The following is a 24,957-nucleotide window of genomic DNA, read 5'->3' on the forward strand; positions in this document are numbered from 1 at the left end:
ATCTAGAGCATTGATTCATATTTGATGTGCATAAGTTTGAGGTTGAATAGACTCTTCTTGTGATTAGATTTTGTATAATTGATGCAATCCTAGAAATAGGATGATATAAATATATTAGATTAGAGTCAAATCTAATAGGGAGATTCATAGAACGAATTAATGCGATAATTGGGGTTTTAATTAGAAAGAAATTTCAATTAATCTACTTAGAGCTAGTTGCTCTAATGCTCAAAAGAGATATTAATATAAATTAGGGATTTCTACAGATAAAAAAAACTAAGAAAAGAATTTACATAAATTAAATTGAGAATTATAGATGAAATCTAAGTGGATTCTTACCTAGATATTGTTTTGTCACTTGGTTGATATTTGATTTTTTTTGTCTTTTATTTCTTTGATGTATTCATTAGTTAATTTTAGTTTTAATCAATCTTTTGAATTATTAGGTTAAATAATAGGAAGACGATTGTAATACCAATTATTTGCCTGGCCCACATATAAAAATAATGAACAAAAAAACCCAAATAAAGAGTCCATTTTCTTTTACAAGCCCAATATCATTAACCAGCCCAAAACCCAGGACCGATTTTAGCATGGTCCAAAGCAAACATGCAGAAGCAGCAACCCTAGCCGCAACGCCTCCAGCGGACTCCATGCGACGTACGTCTCGGAGCTGATCCTCCCTACGCGCGCACGTACACCTGCAAACACGGACTCAAAAGAGTCCAAAAGAAAAGAAACAGTGAAAAATAGCACTTGTATTTGATTTTTCAGGCTATATAAGGCCGACTTTTATTCTGTAAAAGGGGGGATTTGGAGTGTAAAAAAATATGAAAATAGAGAGAAAATACTGAGATTACAAAGGGTTTTTTCGAAGGTGAATCGTGTTTATTTTTTTCATTTTTTATTCTTTTTTATTTTATTTTTTATTTATTTTTAATTTAAAATATAAAGAATGGAGGAAGGACTTACTTCTCTCGCCAGATTCGTCGAGTCGGCGCTATCTCCGTCGCAATCGGAACCTTGGCGCGAGGCTAAGCGGCGGCGTATGAGGGTTGAGGAAACCCTAAAAGGGTCTGGTTTCTCCTCTGGAAAAGGAAACCCAAAAGAACAAATAAATGTTCTTTTGTTTAATTTTCTTTTTTTCCTTTAAGACCTAAAAGATGGACAAAGCAGGCGCCAATTGGTTTTTGGGGTGGGGTCCGTGCATATCAGGCTTAAATGGAGATTTGTGCTACTAGTCCCTCCTTTTTGCGACGCGTTTTAATCAAGTCCATTGTTTTTAATTTTGCCCAAATATTTTGCCCGTGTTACGATTTAGTCCAATGCTGTGCAGCGTTTAGGAAGGGCGGGATTAATTCCTTTTTGACCCTTCAGGTTATGCGCCTTTTGCAAATATGTCCTTTATTTTAGTTTGCTTTCGTTTTTTTCAGTTTTGTTTTGTTCTCAACTTGATCTTTTGCATTTGTTTTTCTAATTAAATTTAATATTAGTTTACTATTATTATTATTTGTTATTATTATTAATATTGTAATCATTATTTTCATATACATACAAACATTTTTTATAATATATATACTTTTATATTTTTAATTTCAAAAACTTTTTTTACTTTTGTAAATATGTACATACGTATACTTCTATATATGTTTTTTTATATTATTCTTCATAATTTATTTTTTTCCATAAATATAGATATATAAATATACATACACATTTTAATTCATATGTGTTTCCCATATTTTACAATTTAAAATACACATACATTTTCCATGATATATTTATGTATACATTTTCATATTTTTAAATCATTATAAATATTTTTATTATTTTATATATTGTACATATATGTAAATATTTGGATATATACATAAGCGTATTTTCATGACTTACCTATACATAGACGTTTATTTTTTTATTTTGTAAATATATATTCATATATGCTTTAAGTTAAAGTTTTTGTCTCATATTATACACTAACTTTTAACTTACCTTTTGGGAAATACATTTTGGTTTTGATAATACATCAAAATTATTTTCTTGATTTAAAAGTTTTTTTTTGAATAAAAGCAATATTCAAGGTTTGAAATTTTCGAGGAAATTGAGCCCTAACGTATTGGGTTCCGATTTTCTTTGCTAATCCTAGATAACCGAGGATATTCTTTATTCAAAATGCATGAGTATAAAAATCATTTTTGGGAACTTAACTTGTTGTGTCCTAACGCATTGGGTGTGACATGTTACTTTCTAAAAATGAAGATTTTCACATAAAATAAAAGTGATATTCAAAGTTCGGGAATTATGAGGAATTGTACCCTAATGTATTGAGACTTGATTTCTTTACATGACTTGAACAATTGATTATCCTTTTTCAAATTTCATCATTTGAGTTAATTTTGAAATCTTTTTAACCTTCGACACTAAGACATTAAATGATCAATTTGGTACCGATTTTGGGCGTTACGAGGGTGCTAACCCTTCTTCGTGCATAATTGACTCCCGGACTCGTTTTCTCAAAATTTGTAGACCAAAATAATTTTTAAGGTGAGCCGATCACACCTTAATAAAGGATCGGTGGCGACTCCAGTTTTATTTTTAAAGTCGACAACTAAATTTTTGTTTTCAAAAAGACGGTTTCGACAACGATAATTACTAATAATTATAGTCCTCGAGAGAATGATATATGTACTCATCATAACTATACTATTAATTAATAGATGTACTTACCTTAATCGATTTATTAGTCAATTTAGTGGATATTGATACTCATGAGTGGGAACTGAATCCCCAATCATATGGTTAAGAAACTAACACTATGTTTCGTTGGCTATAATAGCTATTACCGCCATATTCGTTTCGGGATTATTCAGGGTGAAAATGTATCAAACCATTCTATGCTTTCTGCATTGAATGGTAATTCAAGGCATGGGTGGAATAGCAAATTAGGGAAATGTTTCAATTTTACTCTCACCATTTTCCTCTCTTTCTCACGTCTGAAATCCCCAACTAGTAGCTTTTCTTTTCTATTTTCATTCTTCCCTCCACCCGAAATCTATACTCATACTCTAACCAAAAAAGAAAACCCCATAAATATATACTATATTTTTTTTATCGACAATTGCTTACATATAGAATTGCAACATTCCAATTCTCAAATATGGCCATTAGCAAAGTGGAAAAGAAGACTAAAAGACACTTAACAAAGCCTTATTCTTCAGTTCTACCCTACAAAGCAAAAACAAAAAAAAAAAACTAATAACAAGATTGATTTGCTCACAGATAGTCCAAAAGCAGAGGTGATAATTAATTTTTTATTAGACCTAAATACACAATATCTTGATCCATTGAAGAAAAAATAGCGTTTTGATTTATAGATCTAATCTACCAATTCTTCTTTTGTTCAATACTCTTTTATCAAATTGCATGCTTTTTGCATTAATTTAAATCTTTTATTTCATGAATCAAAGAGAAGATTTTGTTGTATTTGTGAAAATTCTCTGGTTTTCTTTGTTTTTATTTGTTTACGATGCGTTGGGTTTTTTTTTTAATTTCTTCTATACCAATTTAATATCATGGGGTTTTCTTTGTTGTCTTTTCCATCGACTCTCCCATGATAAGGTTTTTGCTGAGCTACCTATGGTTTATGTTTGAGTTTTTGATGACTCCTTTTTCTCGAGCTGGTGGTTTCATCTTTTGCTAACATTTGATGGACTATTAAGTTATATATGATTGTAAAAGGAGATATTTCTTATTTAGTATCTAGGCAGATCCAAATTTCGATTGTTATGTGGTTGGTACATCTCGTTGGCTGACTTTGTTTGCACTTGACTTGATTAAGCTTTGTCTTCAAAGATGCTAGTATCAAAAAGTTAGATGTTTCAAAGTAAGGAGGATAAAAATATATGGTTTCATCTCTAACAAAAGCTTTATCCTATATAAGATATTACCATGACATACACACTACACAAAATAAATTTTTTAATCCATGTTAGGAAACCATGCTTCATAGTGTTTTGCATCAATGTGTTAAAAATGTCATCGAATGGATTTTTTTATTCAAGTTGGTGGTTGGCATATATATATTTATCTTGGAATTTGGCATGAAGTGCAAATTTACTGTTTTTAGTTACTTTTCAAGTTTTCATAACATACTAGTTTTTTTTTTGTTTCTTTCTTTCACAAGGCTTCTCAATTTGCTGCAAGGATTAAGTTATTATGTATGTGTTCTGTAATAGTAAGTATGTCTCGTCTAAAACTAAACAAATCCTTTGTGATCTTTCGATGTTTGTTGGATCTAAGATTAAAACGATCGAACAACTAACGTTATCTTCCCGTGCATCTTTTTATTACCATAGATTTATGTTTAATGTTTAAACTTACACTATGTTTAATATTTCCTATACTATCAATTATTGTCAAATCTTAGCTCAAATCAGTTCTCTGATGTCTTTCTTTCTTAGCTCAAATCATTTGCCATTATCTTCATTTCACTTAAAAAAAGTTCATGTACTACTAATGTTTCGATCTACCTCATTTATTAGCATTATGGATGAATTTACGGTTTTACCTTAACTGCCTCGCTGAAATAGTTGTCTCATGTTCAGATATATATCATATGTCTTTGTCCTGCTTTATATGTGTTAAAAATATAATGTCGGTAATGACAATATATAGCAAAGAAAATAGAAATAGAAAAATAAAGAACACACAGATTTTACGTGGAAACCCTTTCGGGAAAAACCACAGGCAGAGGAGGAGAAAATTCACTATGTCGAATTCAAATCAATCACAAGAGGAGTAGACTATGCCTATTTATAGGCTTGTAAACCTTATTCTAATAGTAGTGAAACTCCTTATTCTAATAATATCAAATAGATGGAGTTTAATAAGGTTTAAAAAACCTTATTCTAAAATAAAATAAAAGAAGTATAATTCTATAAGGATTTTAATTTTATTTTATTTTACCACAGTATTTAATTTAAATAAGGATTTGGGTCACTTAATTCTAACAATCTCCACCTTGACACGAATTCTTAATGAACAAGTTCTTCATCGCGAACTCTCAACGAACAAGTTTCTCCACTCTTCCATAAAACCCTTTAAGGGTTTATTTTCAACAATGAACACCAACCAAGTCTAAGCAGTGCTCAAACTTGGTTATAAGAAGTGACTTAGTCATCATATCTGCAGGATTTTCATCAGTACTAATTTTGCTCACAACAATATCACCACGAGCAATAATATCACGGACAAAATGATACCGAACATCAATGTGTTTTGTTCTCTCATGAAACATTTGATATTTTGTTAGGAAGATGGCACTCTGACTGTCACAAAATACTGTATTGATTTGAAGGTCTTCATTGAGTTCACTAAAGAGCCCCTTCAACCAAATAGCTTCTTTACAAGCCTCAGTAATCGCCATGTAATCAGCTTCAGTGGTAGACAAAGCGACTGTAGTTTGCAAAGTGGCTTTCCAACTGATTGCACAACCTCCGATTGTAAAGACATAACCTGTGAGAGATTTTCTTCTATCGAGGTCTCTAGCAAAATCAGCATCAACATACCCAATGACTCCATATCTAGTTCTTCCAAACTGTAAGCAAACATCGGTAGTACCTCGTAAGTATCTTAAAACCCACTGAACTGCTTTCCAATGTTCTTTAACGGGATTCGCCATGTATCTGCTAACTACACTAATTGCATATGATAAATCTGGACGTGAACAAACCATGGCATACATGAGAGATCCTACTGCACTAGAGTATGGAACATGTGACATGTACTCAATCTCATCATCTGATTGTAGAGACAAAGCCGATGAAAGTCAGAAATGGGCTGCTAAAGGAGTACTAACAGACTTAGCATTCTGCATATTGAATCTGGAAAGAACTTTCTCAATGTACCCTTTTCTGACTTAGGTACAATTTACTTGCTTTTCTATCCCTGAGAATCTCCATACAAAGTATCTTCTTTGCTGGTCCCAAGTCTTCTATCTCAAATTCTTCACTTAGTTAAGCTTTGACCTTTCTTATCTCTCCTTTATCTTTCGCTGCTATCAATATGTCATCAACATAAAGGAGTAGATACACAAAAGAACCATCACTGTTTTTCTTAAAATAAACACAACTGTCAAAGCTACTTCTTTTAAAATCATGAGAAGTCATAAAGGAATCAAACCTCTTATACCACTGTCTTGGTGACTGTTTCAAACCGTAAATGGGCCTTTTCAGCAAGCAAACATAGTCCTATTTTTCTGAGACTGTAAAACCCTTTGGTTGTTGCATGTAAATATCCTCCTCAAGTTCTCCATGCAAAAATGCAGTTTTTACATCTAGCTGCTCAAGCTCCAAATCATGCATGACCACAATACCAAGCAAAACTTGAATCGAACTATGCTTCACAACTGGAGAGAATACATCTGTGAAGTCCACTCCTGGAATTTGACTGTAACCTTTTGCAACAAGCCTTGCTTTATATATGGGTTCTTCAACTCTTGGAGTCCCCTCTTTCTTTTTAAACACCCATTTACAACGAACAACCTTTTTACCTTTGGGAAGTTTCACAAGATCCCATGTTTTATTTTTGTGGAGTGATTCCATCTCCTCTTGCATAGCAAACATCCACTTTTCTGAATCTTCACAACTAACCGCCTCAGAATAATTAGATGGCTCTTGGTTGCATCTATATCTTCAGCGACATTTAAAGCATAAGCAACTAGATCAGCCTCGGCATACTTCTTTGGAGGTTTAATTTTTCTTCTAGTTCTATTTTTGGCGATAGAGTATTGTGGTGAAGAAGCAACTCTATTTTGAATTTTCGTACTGGCTTTAGTAGTCGACTCTGTTGTAGATTCTAGATTAATTTGATACTCCACATGCTTTTAATTTTCTTTATTGGAAGAGTCTTTAAGAGATAAGTTAGGTAGCATAGCAGTTTCATCAAAAACATCTCTGCTAATCACAATTTTTCTATTTTCAGGATACCATAACTTATACCCTTTTACACCAACTTTATAACCAAGAAAAACACATTTAATAGATCCCGGTTCCAATTTTCCATTATCAACATGAGCATATGCAGGACAACCAAATATCTTTAAATCAGAATAGTCAGCAGGATTACCAGACCATACCTCTTGTGGAGTCTTTTTCTCAATGGCAACGGATGAAGATCGGTTGATCAAAAAACATGCAGTAGAGGCTGCTTCTGCCCAAAAAGACTTTGATAAGTTGGCATTAGACAACATACATCGAACTTTCTCCATGATCGTTCTGTTCATTCGTTCTGCAACGCTGTTTTGCTGTGGAGTATGACGAACTGTCAAGTGTCTCACGATCCCTTCTGACTTGTACAGTTTATTAAATTCATCAGAACAGAACTCTAAGCCATTGTCTGTGCGGAGGAATTTTATTTGCTTTCCCATCTGTTTTTCAATCATGGTTTTCCAAGACTTAAATGCGGAAAACATATCAATTTTCTGGTTCAGGAAGAACGTCCACACTTTTCTAGAAAAATCATCAATAAAAGTTAGCATATAATTAGCTCCACCTCTCGAAGGTACTCTAGATGGCCCCCACAGATCAGAATGAATATACTCTAATGTTTCCTTCGTGTTATGGATTCCTCTAGTGAATCGAACTCTCTTTTGCTTCCCAAAAATGCAATGCTCACAGAACTTCAGTTTGCAAATTCCTTGCCCATTAAAAAGTTCTCTTTTGCTCAATTCTGCCATGCCATTCTCACTCATATGCCCTAGGCGCATATGCCAAAGTTTAGTAATATCATCATCTGACAAGGAAGAGGATGAGACAACTGCATCACCAGTAACAGTAGAACCCTGCAAAACATATAACTTGGCAGTCTTTCTCTGCCCTTTCATCACAATGAGAGAATCTTTGGAAATCTTCAAAACCCCACTTTTAGCTGTGTATTTGTACCCTTTTGAATCAAGAGTACTCAATGAAATTAAATTTCTTTTTAATTCTGGAACATGTCGTACGTCACTGAGTGTTCTGACAACTCCATCAAACATCTTAACTCTGATTGTTCCAACACCTAGAATTCTACATGAAGCATTATTTCCCATCAACACAATACCTTCAGACACTATTTCGTAAGTTGTAAACCAAACTCGATTGGGACTCATGTGGAAGGTGCAACCCGAATCAAGAATCCACTCATCGCTCACTTTGGAATTGTCGACAGAAGCGACTAGAAGTTCACCATCGTTGTAATCTTCTACAACATCAGCTTCACCAGAATTTTCTAGTTGTTTTCCATTTTGATTCGCAGCCTCCTTTTTGATCTTGTTCTGTAGCTTATAGCACTCAGTTTTAATGTGCTCTTTCTTCTTGCAAAAGTTACAAGTTTTACCTCTGTTTGAAGACTGTGATCTACCCTTAGATTTACTGTGAGGATTTCGTTCCTATTTCCTCCCACGATCATCATCAGCATTCCGATCTTATCTCCCACGAACAATAAGACTCTCTCTCTGAGAGTCGGTTTTAACCACAAGATGCTTCACCTTATCATACGAGGTTAAAGAATCATAAACCTCATCAACTGTGAGAGACTCACGGCTATATAAAATCGTATCTCTAAAGGATGAATAAGACAGGGGCAATGAACAAAGTAGAATCAACCCTAGATCTTCCTTATCATACTGAACCTCCATGGCCTCTAAGTTTGAGAGAATTTCTTTAAACACTGTTAAGTGTTCGTGCATAGATGCACCTTCCTCCAAACGATGAGCATAAAGACGCTGCTTCATATGTAGCTTGCTAGTTAGAGTTTTCGACATACATATCTGTTCCAACCTCTTCCATAATTCAGCGGTAATCTTTTCCTTCATCACATCCTGCAATTTTTGTTAGACAAATGCAGATGTAACTGTGTTAATGCCTTTCGATTCTTGCGCTTCTTCTCTTCTTCCGTCAATGTTGAAGGCATCTTATCTACCCCTAGTAGGGCTTCCTCTAAGTCCATCTGTGCAAGAACTTGTTGCATCTTTATCTGCCACAACGTAAATCTGGTGTTGCGATCCAACAGCGGAATTTCGTACTTCAAAGACATCATTACCGTGATTGAGATGAACAACCCGGAAGCTCTGATACCAATTTGTTAAAAATATAATATCGGTAATGACAATATATAGCAAAGAACACATAGATTTTATGTGGAAACCCTTTCGGGAAAAACCACGGGCAGAGGAGGAGAAAATTCACTATGTAAAATTCAAATTAATCACAAGAGGAGTAGACTATGCCTATTTATAGGCTTGTAAACCTTATTCTAATAGGAGTGAAACTCCTTATTCTAATAATATCAAATAGATGGAGTTTAATAAGGTTTAAAAAACCTTATTCTAAAATAAAATAAAAGAAGTGTAATTCTATAGGGATTTTACTTTTATTTTATTTTACCACGGTATTTAATTTAAATAAGGATTTGGGTCACTTAATTCTAACAATATGGTCCCTAATATATTTATATTATTCATATATATAATTAGTTTCTTTTTTATTTGATTTGCAGAGCAGTGATGGGAGAAATAGGCAGTAAAAATTTGGTTTTGAAAAAATTCCTTCAATAGTGCAAGTGAGCCTTAATGTGAGCCAAGAAACAACTTAACATTTCTTACAGATGTTGAAAATCGGCACCATTATCATCCCTTGTACCAATCTTAACACCGGGCATGGAGTGTGATCAACAAATTTATGTTTCTATATTTATGGGTGTGTAAGTTTGAAATTGTATTGTAATAAAAATGTAATCTAAGTATAATAGAGTAAAGTGGTTCAATAATTGGCCCTTGTCAAATTTGAAAATAAAAAGTAATGGAATATTGAGTAAATTTCATTGGTAGTCATCTATCTAATACGAACTTTTGTTTTGATCTCTTAATTTTAAAAAGTTATAAAATGGTCATTTAATTACTCAATTATTTTGTTTATGGTTACTAGCCGTTAAGTAACTAATGAAAAATTGATGTGATAACTTTTAAATTTGGTATAATAACAACTTTAACCCTTAACATTTATAGTTATGCCAGTTTAATCTTTGCTTCTAAAAAATTTAACTCTCAACGCTTACATATGATTTTTTCCTTTTACACTTTTCCTTTTCTTTGTGACATTTTTCGACATTATCCTTGCATTTGATTCAATGGAAAAGTGAACAACGACAAGAAATAGAATGACCCAAATTTGAAGAAAAAAAATAGTCATCTACCTAAAATAATAATAATTATATTAAGAATGTTATTAAATTATATATTATTTTAATAAACGGTATTTAATAATTATGTTAAAATATGGTTAAATTATTTATTATAATTTTTATTAATTCATATTTTTAATAATAATTATATTAAGAATGCTTTTAAATTATATTTAATAATAATATTAAAATTTAATAACAATAACAATAGTCATCTATCCTTACGCTATTACAACATATATCCTATCAAACCAAGCACAAGAATACTATTACAACTCTATTCAATTCTATTTAACCAAACAATTGAATTACTGATTACAGCTCTATTTTATTACATCTCTATTCCTTTCGTTCCAACCAAACATGGGGTAAATGAGCTACCATCACACTGCTTACGAAAGTTTTAACTTTCTTTTTTCTTTTTTCTTTTTTTAATTTGTGGGAAAAAGCAAACAGCAATTATAAAAAGCAAATACATTCATTGCTATCTGATTGAATTTTTAACGTTAAATTAACCGAAAATTCGGCTTATTTGACTTAACAAGCCCTACAATTATTTTGAAGGTAAAGATGTACACAAATCCGTAAAAGTTCAAAATTTGTAAACAAATTGCACGAAGAGAAAACATATAAAATTGCATACTTTTTTTTCCGTAATATTAAACTTACCCAGGAATTCAAGCGTTCAGTAAATATAGTTCATAAACACGACATCAAGTAGATAATAATAAAGAAAGCGTAGACGCCATCCTAAACATATTTAAGCAACTTTATTACGGGCACAGGCCACTACTGCAACTGATAATGGCGATTCTTAGTTATCTATCACACCTTGACCAATGACACAATTCTTAATGAGCTTCAGAGCTTCTTCAAGATCGTCACACAACTGATAGGGATCGGCAATAATGTCCTCATCAACTGATAGCACCATACTCATCTTGTTCACATAGCTAACGACATGAATTGTGAGCGCCTGCAGCAACAAATCAATTTCTCAATAATTACTGAACTCCAATCATCAATCAAATTCAACTCGTTTAAGCATGCAATTACCACTGGTTGACCATATATCGATGGAGCGATGAAGGCCACTTGATTCCCAAGAATGCTAATTGGCTCCTGAGGCCCCGCCACATTGGAAAACCACATAGTTGTTGATGGGAACTTGGCCAGCTGCCATTGTACAATTGTCAATACACCTTTTTGCTTATTTTTTTCTTTGGGGGGGGGGGATTTTCAATCTAATTAATATAAATATGTCTTACTTTGGTAGGATAAAACCTCACAAAAACCTTAGCCAGAAAAAGTCTGAATTTAGCTTCAAGAGTAGCTTTTTTTCTATCAATTTTTGCTTTGGCATCACGAATGTAATCCAATGGGTTATCTTTCAATTCAATTTTAAAAGGGTAGAGAACATAGCCTATCTTGTTCCCCCACTCCGCTTTGCTGTTCTTCTTCACCATTTCTTCTAAGGCCTGTAAATTCATTACAATTAGATTATTGAAACTTTTTTGTTATTCTATTAAGGAAAGTAGGTAGTAATGAAGTAAATACATAAATCCCTGGTGATGTTCTCAAATTGATGAAAAGAGTCGCTGTAAGACGAATATTGTTGGGAAGGTTGTTTTCACATGATTCCCTTGCTTCTCCATCACTCTTAGCTTGGCCTGCCATTCATTTTATTTCTTACTTATGGATATCAATATTCATTTTTCATGTGTTACATATTGCAACCATAATTACCATATTTTCGGTTTAGATAGCGAGATAAGCCTGCCTGTGTCATTGCTAGCACCACGTCATTCACCGTCTGCATTAATTAATTCCCCAAATACCTCATCATAGTCATAGAACAACAATCCTTGCGTAAACATATATATATATATATTAACCAAAAGAAAAATGGACTAACCGTGTGGGTTGCAGTCTTCACCAATTTGACATCGTCCAAAGAGAAAGTTCGACGCACAATTCTCCGTGGAGTGAAAGCAACATCACTGGAAGGTGCTTTGAGGGGTGTTTGTGTGTCTTTCAAGAAGTAGGTTGTGGCCACACACATCCATATATCAACCAAAGTGTTCCACATTAATAACAAAACAGACCAAGATTTCCAAAACCAAATCGGAAACCAGCCGGCCCCGCGGGATATCGGTTTCTTCTTCATTGCCGGAAAACTTGGCAATGCGTCAGAGCAAGAGAGTAGGAGTGCCATGAGAGATGTTCCATCGGCAAGGGAGTGATGAACTCGAACGACCACGGTGGATTCAGCATCAGAGGTTTTGAGGTTTAAAATATGGAAATCCCACATAGGAAGGGACATGCTCATCCGGGTCTTGCTAAGGTTGGCAACGTAATCTTCAACAAACTTATCAGGGGAGGCCATGTATGGATCAACCATGGGGACTTTAACATGTTGATTTATGTCTACATTTGTTTTCACCCATTTCACCTCCCCACCACTCTTCTCATCTGCAACCTGAATTTGTTGAATTTGATGGGTTAATTATTTTCTTAATTAAACTTAGTTTGAAATTTTATTCATCTAATTCAAATTAAAACAATTTTTTAACTAGCTAGGCTACCAGATACATAATCTTAAATAAAAATTAAAATCCTTTAAAAAAATATTATGCAAATTTTAGTACTAGATACACTACTAGAGTTTTTCTATGCTTAATAATCGAAAAACATTAAATTAGTGAATGCAATATACTTGTATTTAATATAAATATAGTAAATAAATAAGTCATAGGTAGCGAAACCTCAAAGAACCGTGAGTTTACACATAATATATATATAAACCCCATTAACCTCATATATAAATCATAAAATAAATATAAAAAATACCTTAAAAATTAAATATTATAAAATTTCCAAGCACAAAAGCTAAAACTTCTGTGGAAATCAAAATGTTATAAAAATCTAAAGTAATCAAAATATACTTTATGTCATGAGACATTTTCTTATTTACTTTTAATAGACATTTAATTATTTTTATAAGTTGAACTATTAATAAAAATCGAGATTCATTATTGTAGGTCTGACCTGCAAGCAAGAGAAACGAGGATGCTTAAGAAAAGTCTCCGTCAAATTTGTTTTGTAAACGTCTGGGTCGATGAGTCTCTTATAACCCACAATAACAACAATATATATGTTAGATTCAGGCTGATGGAACATACGAGCCATGGGACTCAAAGGCTCCTCTTCCTCGCCATTTTCTTCTCTTACTTTGATTCTTTTAAACCCAAGATTATAACTTCTCGATCTTAAGCCCCCCTTCATATGCTCCACCTCCATTTTTATTCTCAAAACCCCTTCAAACAATATTTAGACTTAAGATTTGTATGTTGTTACTTGGATTGGATATCATTTATAGAAAACGAAACTTGAGGACAAAATTGTAATTAACTGCATTGAAATAAAACAAAAATAACTAATAGTCAGTGTGTCATATAAATTAATGTTGTTTGGTGTAACGACTATAACATATATTTTACTCAAACGCATAAGCATTTTGATTTTTGGGGACTTTTACTTATTTAGTACCTAAGTAACGTCAACTTCAATTTATAACAAAAGTAATTTGTTACCATGGCTATTACTATTTTTTTTATTCTCTATTTATGTTTTGTAGTTTTTGTTTAGGATTTATGGCAACCTTTTCCAATAATATTGTCTTTTAACATTCAAATATTCTCTCCTCACTTAACACTTATTTTTTTTATGAATGTTAGAAATTTTATAATATAAAATAGATATATTTTAATTACTATTATGATCTTAGCAAATCGTTTAAAAAAAATTAAAAAAAGTCCCCATCCCCATAGATATATCATAAACAAGAACATACAGGTGTATTATATTAGAAGTAATGAAATCAAATTGCATGTAGAAGGAACAAGCAGAGGGAATATTAACCAATATGAATCACATGTGATCAAATTCTAAGAATCAATCACATGCGATAAAATGCTAAGAATTTCGTTAATTATTAGGTTGTCAGTAATAAAATAGCTGTTTTAGGAGTTTAGCTCAATTCAACTTCATTAGTCAAGTAGTTATGGGTGAGCGTTCGATTGAATCGAGTGAAAAAATTTCGAGTTCATGAGTTTTATATTATCATCCCAACTCAATTTGAATTTCGAATCAAATCAAGTTGAATCAAGTGAACAAGCCAATGCCTCTAAATAGTAATAAAATTAACAATAAAACAAGTTTTATACAATATCCAAATAATAATAACAAAATAGTAGCAATATAATTGTGAAATGGTAGCAAAACAGTGAAAAAAAAAGAAAATAGCAAAATAATAATAATAATAATAAAACAACAAAAAAAAGAAAAAAAATTACAGTTTTTTTTTATTTTGCATATTCGGAGTAGGTGGGGCTCGGGCAAAAAAGCCTTACCCAAGGCCTAACCCATTTTCGAAATGGGTTTTTTTTTTTTTGCACAAACTCATTTTTCTTGCTTATATTTTTACTTAAACCCTCTCACTTTTCGAACGGACCTCAACTCAAACATGAACAAGCCTACACAAAATGCTTAATACATTCAATAAAAAAAATTCTCAAATTTATTCAATGATTAAAAGGGGTGGCCTAAGATCCCTATTTATAGGCCAAATTACAAGAAAATCTTCGAATTATGTAAATAGAACTCCTATAAACCAATGATGTATTACAACCAACAAGAATTGAGGATTGCTGTAAATAGTACATAAAAATCAAGTGCTTAAACTAGATAGAAGCTTTTTGGGATGGGTAGCCATACAAGTCCCAATTCAACCATCTCTCTTTGTTTTATTTATTGCAAAACTCTAGCTTACTTCATGGTTAATGTTGGTATCGTCTAACGATGGTGCAATCGATTTTGAATTGTTTTTTAAAGTTAGAATTATATCAATAGTTTGAATCATAATCAGCACTGAATAAGTAATTTAATTCAAGCTAATTAAATAATTAATTAATCAAAATAAATCTAAAAAAAAACTTATTAATTTACAAATTGTGAGACTAAAGTGATCTTGAAATTATGATTATGCCAAGAGGTACATTAAATTGTTTATTAAAAGTGCATGCACGTGCTTCTACTTGTGGTGACAACAAATCGTCAAGGGCGTGATAATAAAATTTTGTCCATTGGTAAAAACAGACATTTTCTGGATTCCTACTTTGTTGAAAAGAATATCGAATCAATAATGGGTGAGCAGTTAAATCGGCTTGAAGGACTCAGTTGAAAAAAATCCCTAAACCCTAAACCCTTATCTCAAGTCAACAAAGTCAAAATGACCAAAATCTTTCAGATCCAAAGATCCCAACTTTCCTTCAAACCCAGCACCAAAACACAGATAAAACAGCAAGAAAATTAAAAATTGACTCATCACAGCTAGAAAATCCTAAGATAGCACAAGCATTTTCAGACACTACAGTTACCACAAGTTTCACCGACACCTTTTCCTCTCGAGGATAACAGTTTCCATTTCCAGCCTCCAATTTTTGCAAGAACACTATCATGAACAAAACCAAGAGCATTGGAAAGTACATTTCTATTTAACTCTAATTATTTCTTTTCCTAATATATAAATATAGCATGAAACAACTTAAAAAGAAAATTGAAGAATAGCATTAATGCACATCCGACATAAGAATAACATTGGACAGAATTGTATTAGATGTGATTCTCGTACTCAGATTTCAGTCAAATGTATTATGAATAGTTCTTGCCATGAACCTTCCAAGTGCATATAGCACCAAATCTAGACCGGGTTAAGAAATTTTCAATAAACTTCAATGGAAGGCCAATTCAAGAAACAAATTTCATGATAGAGTTATATATATAGCTTCTAAACATGAGAATTCAAAGTTTTTAACAGTGAAACCATTGGATTTCCCATCAGGGTACGTTTGGTTCACTGTAATGGAATAAAGCTGTAATCAGTAATTCAATTGTTTGGTAGAATGGAATGGAATAGAACTGTAATAGTATTCTTGTGTTTGGTTGAATGGAATGATGTTGTAATAGCATAAGGAAAAAAAACTAAAATGACTAGAATACCCTTAGCAGAATTTTTTTTAGGTAAATAATTATTGTTATTGTTATTAAATTTTAATAGGATTAAAAAATAATAACTAATTTAATCATTTTTAAAAAAATATAATTATTATTAAAATATGAATTAATACATATTATAACCTTTAAACTAGATAAATATTATTTATTTTATTAATACATATTTTGTATATCTAAATTAATTAGATTTAATAATAAAATAAGAATATTATGATAAAAATTAATATCAAGAGATATTTTTATAAATTATACTTCAAAGATTAATTTGTTCAAAATTTCTTTTGGGTATTTTATATATACGTACTATATAAAAAATGCATGTATTTATATTTTAAAAAAGTATTTTTAAAATTGATTTAACACCCACCTAATAATAGAAAATTTAATATTACTTTTTAGTGTTTTTATTTCTCTTTTTTTTATCGTGCCTCTCTCTAAACTTCATCATCACTCTTAACCATCCACGTGTGATTTTGAAGCAAGGAAAACAATGCCGGAAATCACCAAAATTATATTGAGCACATCTGCGGAAATGAAAGCCGAAGAAGTTGGGAAGATAACAATACAATGCATTAAATCAGGAAGTTTTAACATCCCCTGCAAGCTTGATGGGTGAGCAATGGCAATAGCTAAAGCTGGTTTATCCCCTCAGAGATGTTTCATCAGGGCGTCCCTTGAAGTGGCTTTTGCCGGTCTGTTTCGGTTTGTAGCTCTGCTTTTGCAATGGAACTAGTATGGGATTACAGAAAAAAAGAAGGAGGAAATTCATAGAAAAAAACAGTAACGGCAAGTTTGGTTGACTGAAATAAAATAGAATTGTTATGTAATAGTAATATAATAGAATATAGCTATAATGAAATAAAGTTGTAATCAATAATCAATTGCTTGGTTGAATAGAATAGAATTTAAAAAAATAATATTTTAGGTATATAATTATTGTTATTTTTATTAAATTTTAATATAATTATTTTTATATTAAAATAATTAAAATATATTTTTTAAATTTTATATTAAAATATTTAAAATATTATATTTAAAGATTTAATATATTAAAATATTAATAATTCAATTCTAAAAATTATAATAGATAATTTTTTTACTTATGATCTCCCATTTATTCCTCCATTATCTTTTTCCAATGCTCTCCCCCTGCTCCCCTCATTTAATCCTCCATTATCTTTTTTCAATGCTCTCCTCCCTTACCAATTCCCTTTCATCTTTCTCATCTCCCTGGTTCTTTTTCTCAATCATCAAATTTTATTAATGGAATAGAGTCATTCAAAGGTTCTAGAAAAGCACGTTCTCACTTGTCATTCTGATCCTCCATTTTTTTTTACATTTCTATTCTCTCTAGCTTGTTCCTATTCTCGTTCCCTCTCCATCTTCCTAATATTTCTATTATTCTTCATTCAAGAACACAAAAAAGCCAATTTTGAAAACTACTGCATGCACCGCCGATCGTCGCTACATGCACCGGTCATCGCTTCATCAGTTCATCTCTGACTTCATATTATTATTATTTTAAAAACTTATGATTTATTCATTTTAGATTTGTAAGCTCAACGTCTACTTCCTATATATATTCCCTTGAAGCTCAGAGAATTTTTTTTTTTGGTCTAATTTAAAGTAAAAAAGTAAAAATTGTTAATTTGACTTTGATTTGTGATTCACTGATTTGAGATAGAAATAACAGTTTTTGTATAAAAGAATTTTTTTTTTGTACGGTGGGAGTTTGAGTAGCTATTCAGAGCTCTCACCACTGAATTCCTATTACAAGAGTTGAGGAAATAAAGGTGCAATAGAATTCTACAGAATCACTTAAACAGTGAACAAAATGAATGAATTACTGTAGCGCATGAAATAGTGACGGAATGGAATAGCAATTCCATCGAACTAAACATGCTTTAAGCTTTAAAAAAAAACTTAGGATAAGCTTTATCCTATTCAATAGATTACAAATTATATACCAAATTATTTTTTAAGGAATATCAAAATTTCTAAGAACAAACTCATAAATATTTTAATAAAGCCTACACCAAAATTTCTAACGCCAACTCTTTAAAAATTTTGGTATAGCCATATTTTGATTCTTCGAATCAATTTTCATTATTTAGTTAATTTGTGCAATCGTATAAGGATATTTGATTTCCTTGTATCACAAATATTCATGGTATTAAGATGGATCAAGGACTCTAATAGATAATTTCTTCCAAAAATCTCAAATAATTATAAACTTAAACTATATAACATTTGACATTATAGATTTATTTATAAGTCGATAATAATGTAGATATAAAGAAGATAGAAATTCTTGAATAAATCACATCATAGAACATTTAAACATATAAACTTTGACATAGAAACAACAACTGTAACCTCTTTGTTAGAGATTATGTGACCCAATTTTTGTCACTTATTGAAGAAATAAATACAGTGATAAAATAATGGGTGAAGGGGTGGAGTCCCCGCGGTATAGACCATACAACACAAGTTGAATCCATATAGAACTAATCTTCTTCTATTTGACTTTAATTAAAATAGGGTTTTTCAACCCTTAAATAGATGTAGTCAAAACTCCTCTTATATCATTCGTTTTTCAACATTAGTAAAATTTTCCTCCTCTACCAATGGATTTTTTCCCGAAAGGGTTTCCAAGTAAAATTTGTGAGTTCTTATTTTTCTTTTCTTATTGCTTTACGATTGTTCTACCGTCATTATCGGCGTTTATTGTAATACTCCTCAACCTGGCCTAAATGTTAGACCCAAATTTGGGAACATTAGCCACCAAGATGGCCCAGTAAACTATCAAGGTTTATAAAACAGACATTTTAGAGCACTTGTTTATTTTTAGTGAAAAAAACTTAGTCTATTTTTGAAAAACTTACGAGTTAAAAGAAAACCATTTAAAGTCGCAAACTTATGTATAAGTTTACCTTTGAAAATCTCGTCTACTATCAATTTATTTAGTACTCAAGATTTTAATTATAATTTAGCAGCGTAAAAGTGATAATTGAATTTAGTTTTAGTTAAGTGAAATCAGAATAAGTTTAAGCTAAATTAATTCTTAACCCATGTTTCATTATCCTAAGTTCACATTAAATATCATGCATGCTTAACTAAACCCAAAATAGAAGTCTCATGCCACGATTGAAATAAAGCTATACAATTCTCCAAATAATTGAAATTTCAAATAGAAAATCTTAAAATACTTCTTAATAGAAATTGATTCGAGTCGAGCCCTCCATATGCCTAATCCTCGTCCTAACCTGGTGAGTTATCTGTAAAGATGAAAAATAAAAAGGGAGTGAGCTATGAACCTCAGTGTAAGTTCAGTAACAAGAAAACCAATGCAAACAGTAGATCAATCAAGTAGAATCATCAATTCATAGAATAAATCATAATTAATTAGCAATACAGAATATCAGTAATTCACATCAACTAATCAACATAACATCTCAGTATTCATAATCATGTGTATGGCTTATGAATACAATGCAATTTCAATTTATTAGAAAAAGTTCCTACCCCGCCGCTACACACCATAATAAAAGTTCCCCAAAACTTCATTTCCTTTACACCACAGTGTGGATGAATCACTAAACGTTGTAGATAAACTGCTAATACAATATGGATAAACCATTATTCGGTGCAAATAAAAGTTGTTAATTTAGTGTAGATGAACCACTTATAATAAAAGGGTGGCTGAACCACTGAAGTTTTTGATATAGAGTTTTTGTAGACAAGTTGCTAGTAGGTTGTGGGTGCACAACATATTTGTAGATTAAAATCGCTGTAACGATTTGGATAAACCACTAATCGATGCAAACAAGCCGCTAACACTTCCTCCGTTCATACCGTCGTACCCCATGTAATGCAATATGGAATGCTCAAAGCAGATTATTACAGTAGCATTTAGTTATGATTTTAATAGAAAAATACGCTAGCAATCAATATGTTTATGTCAGTTTAATATAGTAGAAAATAATATGCTTATAACAAAGCAACTCAATAGAAAGAGTCATGATTTATTAAGTGTTCGATTTAATGGTAACATAAGGCATGATGTATGTACAATCACAAATACATATACAATAGGTATACATATTGTTCAGATATCATGCATAATTATATAGTAACAATAATTCAATCAAACAAATCATGGGTTTTAACATTAATTATATTATTAAAGACTCAATTGAATAAAATAAAATACTAAAAACTATTCTAGAACCATTCAGAGGCTAATATGCACAAAACATAAAATTTTGAGCAAAAACTATAAAATCTGTAAACATAGGACACATGGCCCTGTGATCAAACCGTGTGGGAAGCCTTGGATTGTGTGAAGGTGTTGCATGTATGTGTGGTTAGGCCGTATAATAGACTAAGGTTGTTTGGAAATTGTAAAATCAAGGTGCAAGGGAGACACAACCGTGTGGCAGGCCATGTGAAGGATCCTAGGCCGTGTGAAAATCGAAAAACCTAGGGTTTCAAGGAGATATGGCTATGTGAGGGGTCATGTGGTCCACACAGGTGGTCTACACGCCAGTATGGCCCTATCTCAAGGCACGACTTGTCCCGATTCGCTTGTAAAAGAATACAAACTTTCATCGAGATTTCGAGCGATGTCCCTCGCGTTCAAATATGGTCCAATGAACCTGTAATGGGTACTTCAAATGAAATTTGTACACGATTTAGGGTTTATTTTCTAAAATCTATCAAGATCCAATTATATTAATGAAAGATTCATCAAGAACTGTGAAACATCGACTAATTGATTTGAAAGATCAATATCAGATAGAAATTTTACAAAAGTTTGGGCCCTAAACTTTAGATCTAGATGCATTTACTGAACTTGATGGAATTACAGAGGCTATCAACAATGAATTCAACAATCAGTAGAGAACCAATTTATCGTAGATTGATTTGATATTGAGAGTAGAAATAATTTTAGCAATGGAATGACCAATTTGATGAAAAGAAAAATGGGAGAAAAGAAAAAAAGAATTTAAAGGGAAAAGATAGAGAATTCAAGTTGAAATAGGAAAGAAATCAAAATCTTAGGGTAATTAGGAAAAGAAGGACTAAAATACTTAGGGTTTTCAAAATTTAAGGGGTTGCATGGTAAATTACCCAATTTTAGCCGAAATTTAAAATGGAAATAGGGAAGGGTGCCATGATTCAAACCTAGTATGTAAAGGGAGAGTGGATGCTTAACCAATTGGGCTACTGTCAATTCTTGTTATATTTTCACTCTAAATATTATTTATTCAAATGTAATTTTCATCCTAGGTTGTTGAAAATAAAAAGAGAAAAAATAGGAGAGGTGTGTTTTGAATTTAGGACTTCTAAGGGATGTACAAGCTAACTAACTATCAAGCCTAAGGCTTATTTCTTGCTTATTCATTACAACTAACCCCCTATATTTTTAGGTGTGACAAGAACATACATGAAACCTCTATGTAGCACATTATGGAGGAATATTTGTTAGAGAGAATAAATGTTGCAAACAAGTGGATGGAATGTACTAGGAGAAAGTGAAAGGTAAGACTAGAGTAGTCCCCGTAACCTTGATTGTATCAGTAGGTGATGGTTTGTAAGGTGGAGAAAAAGTAAGTGTAACTAAGAATAACGTTGAGCGAAGGAATAAGTTGAGAGAGCTTTAAAAAGGGTTTGCAAGACTTAAAATGCCAAAAGTGCCTAAAAGTCCCTTCACAAGTTGTGATAGGGTCCTATTCATATGTTTCAAAAATAGAAGTTACAAAGCCAAGTATTTAGTAGGAGTAATAATTTTAACTTTTTCCAGTTACAAATATATTAAATGTTTTATTAATAAAGAGTTTAAGGTATTGGTGTTGGTGATAGTCATGAACAATATAGTTCACTATGTTTCTAAAAGAAGAAAGGAGAAGCACTCAATGTTACATGAAAGTTTAAGAGGAAATCTTTTAGCCATCTCCTTATGTGATCCACTAAGCCAAGTTCTTCAGAACATTCAGTGAAGAAAACCCAAGAACTCTATCATAATCCAGGCTTATTTTCACTTCTTTTACGTTGGTGAAGTGGTAGTGAAACATCTTCTATGGAACACTTCTTGAAACACAATCTATTCTTAAAAAATAACTGTTCTTGAACAAGTATTTTTCCTGAATAAAGGTTATTCTGACCTATTTCAAATATCAGTTATTCTCAATATAGTTGTTCCCAACATATTTTCCCTAACAAAAATTATTTTGTGGTGATTTTTTTTTTGAAAAGAACTTGTTCTAAATAATGACTATGCTTGAAATGCAATTATTCTAACCATAGTATGTTTTAAATGATAGTTGCTTTGAATATAATTATTCTTGTAATGAAAATATTTGAAACAAGTGTTGTTTCTAGATAGAAGTTGCTTTCAATAGTAGTCGTTCTCAAAAGAGAACTAGACTAGATGGCAATTATTCTAAAATAAATCTCTATTATGAGCATAGATGTTCCAAACATAGCCATTCTCAAACAATGATTGTTCTGAACAAAAAATATTCTCATTAGTTGTTCTTTGGGAAGAGATATTAAATGAAACAACACTAATTATTGTCTTGAGTTAACTTTGTTATTATCTATAGAAGTGCAATTTCTTGAAATTTCTTGAAATATAATCTTATTTATATCTAAGAAGAGATGAAATATTGATAGCCAAAATTAAGTATCTACACACATGTTAAGGAAATCACAATTCTTACCTTGATATGATGAAATAAAACTTAAAGGTTTCACTACATCGTCAAAGACTTGATCGTGTTGATAACGTGTTGTAAATAAAGAAAATAATAGAGAAAGATCATATAAATGATATTCTGGTAATTGTAGTTCTTTAGGAATTAGTTGCTATTAGTCTTTTCTTATTCCTTTTCTTGATTGAAACATGTCTTTTATAGGACTTTGGGTTATAAATACATAGAGATCGGTACATTACACAATTTGTGTACCATAATACATACATGAATTACATAAAGTCATAATGACATTTTTAGCCCTCAAACTACATTCAAATTCTTTCAATTGAGTCTTGTTACAGGCCATTTTACCCAACAAACCCATTAAAACCCGGGGCCCAAACACTAAGCCCCAATACCCAAGCCCAATGGACAAGCCCACATCAGACTAGGGTTTCAAAGACTGAAACCCTAGTGCCCCACTTGCCGTCGCTGCCACCACCTGCTTCTGTCACCTCAACTCTCTGCCACCGACCCACCACCATGCCCATTAAATGCCTGCAAAGAAGAAAATAAGCAAGCAAAGGACACAAACAGTAGCAAAATCAGCTATAAAAGCCAACGAAAATGTAATTTGGGTTTTCCGGGCAACTTCTGTAAAAACAAAAATAGATTCAATTGAAAGAAATATTAAAAACGGATTCAAGGTGTTTTTCTTTTCGTTCTGGAAGATTTTTTCTATTTTATTCTCTTTTCTTTTCATTTATATATATAAGTAAAGATAGTAAAATAAAAAGAAAAGAGGGTACCTTTCTTACAAAAGCCGCGCCGGAGGGGTAGAAGGCGAGGAGTTTCGGCTCATTTTCGAGTCTTTGGCCTCCCCTTTTTGCGAGTTTCGGCCCCATATCCTCGCCTAGAAGAACGGGCTACAAAAAAGGACCAAAAAGGTCCAATTTTGAGCCTCTGGCCGCCGCACACGGTGGCGCTACGGCGGAGGCTCGCCGGAGTCCCAGGCGGGATTTGTGGCCTGAGAGAGCATCTCTCTCTCTCCCTCTTTCTCTGTTTTTTGTAAAATGAAGAAACTGGTTGTTTTTTTGGTTTTTTATACTAAACATAAAACGGCGTCGTTTTGGTGGGGAACCCGCACGCGCGACCCGACCCGCGTCTCAGGATCCGCGTGTTTTGGATGATTGGGTTATTTACCCATTTGGTCATTCTTCCTTTCTGGGTGTTTCAATCTAGTCCTATTTGCACTTTTTATATTTTATAATTTTCGCCCAAATTATTTTTAGCGTTTTTGATTTAGTCCTGTGCTCACTGAAGGGACACGTGTCCCAATATTCGGGATATTTTCCGTTTTAGCCCTCGCCTTTTCAGCGTGCGTTGCAATTTAGTCCTTTTTGTTTTGTTTTATTTCGATTTCGCCCCGTATTTGAGATTATACTTCGATTTAGTCCCCTTTTTAGCATTTTCATTATTTTCTTCACTATTTTAATGTATTATCATTTATTATTATGATTATTATTTCTATTATTATTTATATCATTTTTATTCATCATATTATTATTATATGATAGTTTAGATATACATGTATAATATTATTATCATTTCTTTTTTTTAAAAGACTTAATATCTTTTTATATATCTATATAACCGTTTTTCTTTTTTTTTCTTACGAATATACGTATACATATTTATATTTTTATATGGCTTCTTTTATATCTATACATATATATATTTATCATGTTTTATTTTTTTTATATATCTCACATGCACATTTTTATATATATTATATATATATATTTATATAATATTCATATGTATTTGCGCATTTTATTTATATGTTATGGTTTATCATTTCGTATGTTATCGATTTGTTCTTTTTCTTTATTTTATTTTAGTATTATTGCCCGTATTATTTTTATACTTTTGTATTCATCATGGTTTTGCCATGCATAATAAT

The 24,957-nt window shown here is 31.9% G+C and overlaps 1 protein-coding gene and 1 long non-coding RNA gene across 2 annotated transcripts; both read right to left on the reverse strand.

The window, feature by feature from the left end:
* Positions 1 to 465: 465 nt before the first annotated feature.
* Positions 466 to 1,521, reverse strand: LOC121225149 (uncharacterized). The gene is made up of 2 exons (XR_005923067.1): positions 973 to 1,521; positions 466 to 701 (listed from the first exon to the last, which is right to left on the reverse strand). It is a non-coding gene; the product is annotated as an uncharacterized lncRNA (long non-coding RNA).
* Positions 1,522 to 10,849: 9,328 nt separating this feature from the next.
* On the reverse strand, positions 10,850 to 13,564 carry LOC107937252 (O-acyltransferase WSD1). The gene is made up of 7 exons (XM_016870107.2): positions 13,270 to 13,564; positions 12,137 to 12,700; positions 11,968 to 12,034; positions 11,779 to 11,891; positions 11,490 to 11,699; positions 11,278 to 11,397; positions 10,850 to 11,197 (listed from the first exon to the last, which is right to left on the reverse strand). The coding sequence occupies exons 1-7, from the start codon at positions 13,519 to 13,521 to the stop codon at positions 11,036 to 11,038; spliced, it is 1,488 nt and encodes a 495-aa protein (XP_016725596.1). The 5' UTR covers positions 13,522 to 13,564; the 3' UTR covers positions 10,850 to 11,035.
* Positions 13,565 to 24,957: the final 11,393 nt, after the last annotated feature.

This window comes from Gossypium hirsutum, chromosome D13, assembly GCF_007990345.1.
Source record: "Gossypium hirsutum isolate 1008001.06 chromosome D13, Gossypium_hirsutum_v2.1, whole genome shotgun sequence".
NCBI classification, from domain to species: domain Eukaryota; kingdom Viridiplantae; phylum Streptophyta; class Magnoliopsida; order Malvales; family Malvaceae; genus Gossypium; species Gossypium hirsutum.

Coding starts and splice junctions, on each gene's coding strand:
- LOC107937252 (XM_016870107.2), bottom strand. CDS start 13,521: ATGGAGGTGGAGCATATGAAGGGGGGCTTAAGATCGAGAAGTTATAAT. Junction 12,035..12,136: donor TGAAGACTGCAACCCACACG/GTTAGTCCATTT, acceptor TAATTAATGCAG/ACGGTGAATGACGTGGTGCT. Junction 11,892..11,967: donor CTATCTAAACCGAAAATATG/GTAATTATGGTT, acceptor AATGAATGGCAG/GCCAAGCTAAGAGTGATGGA.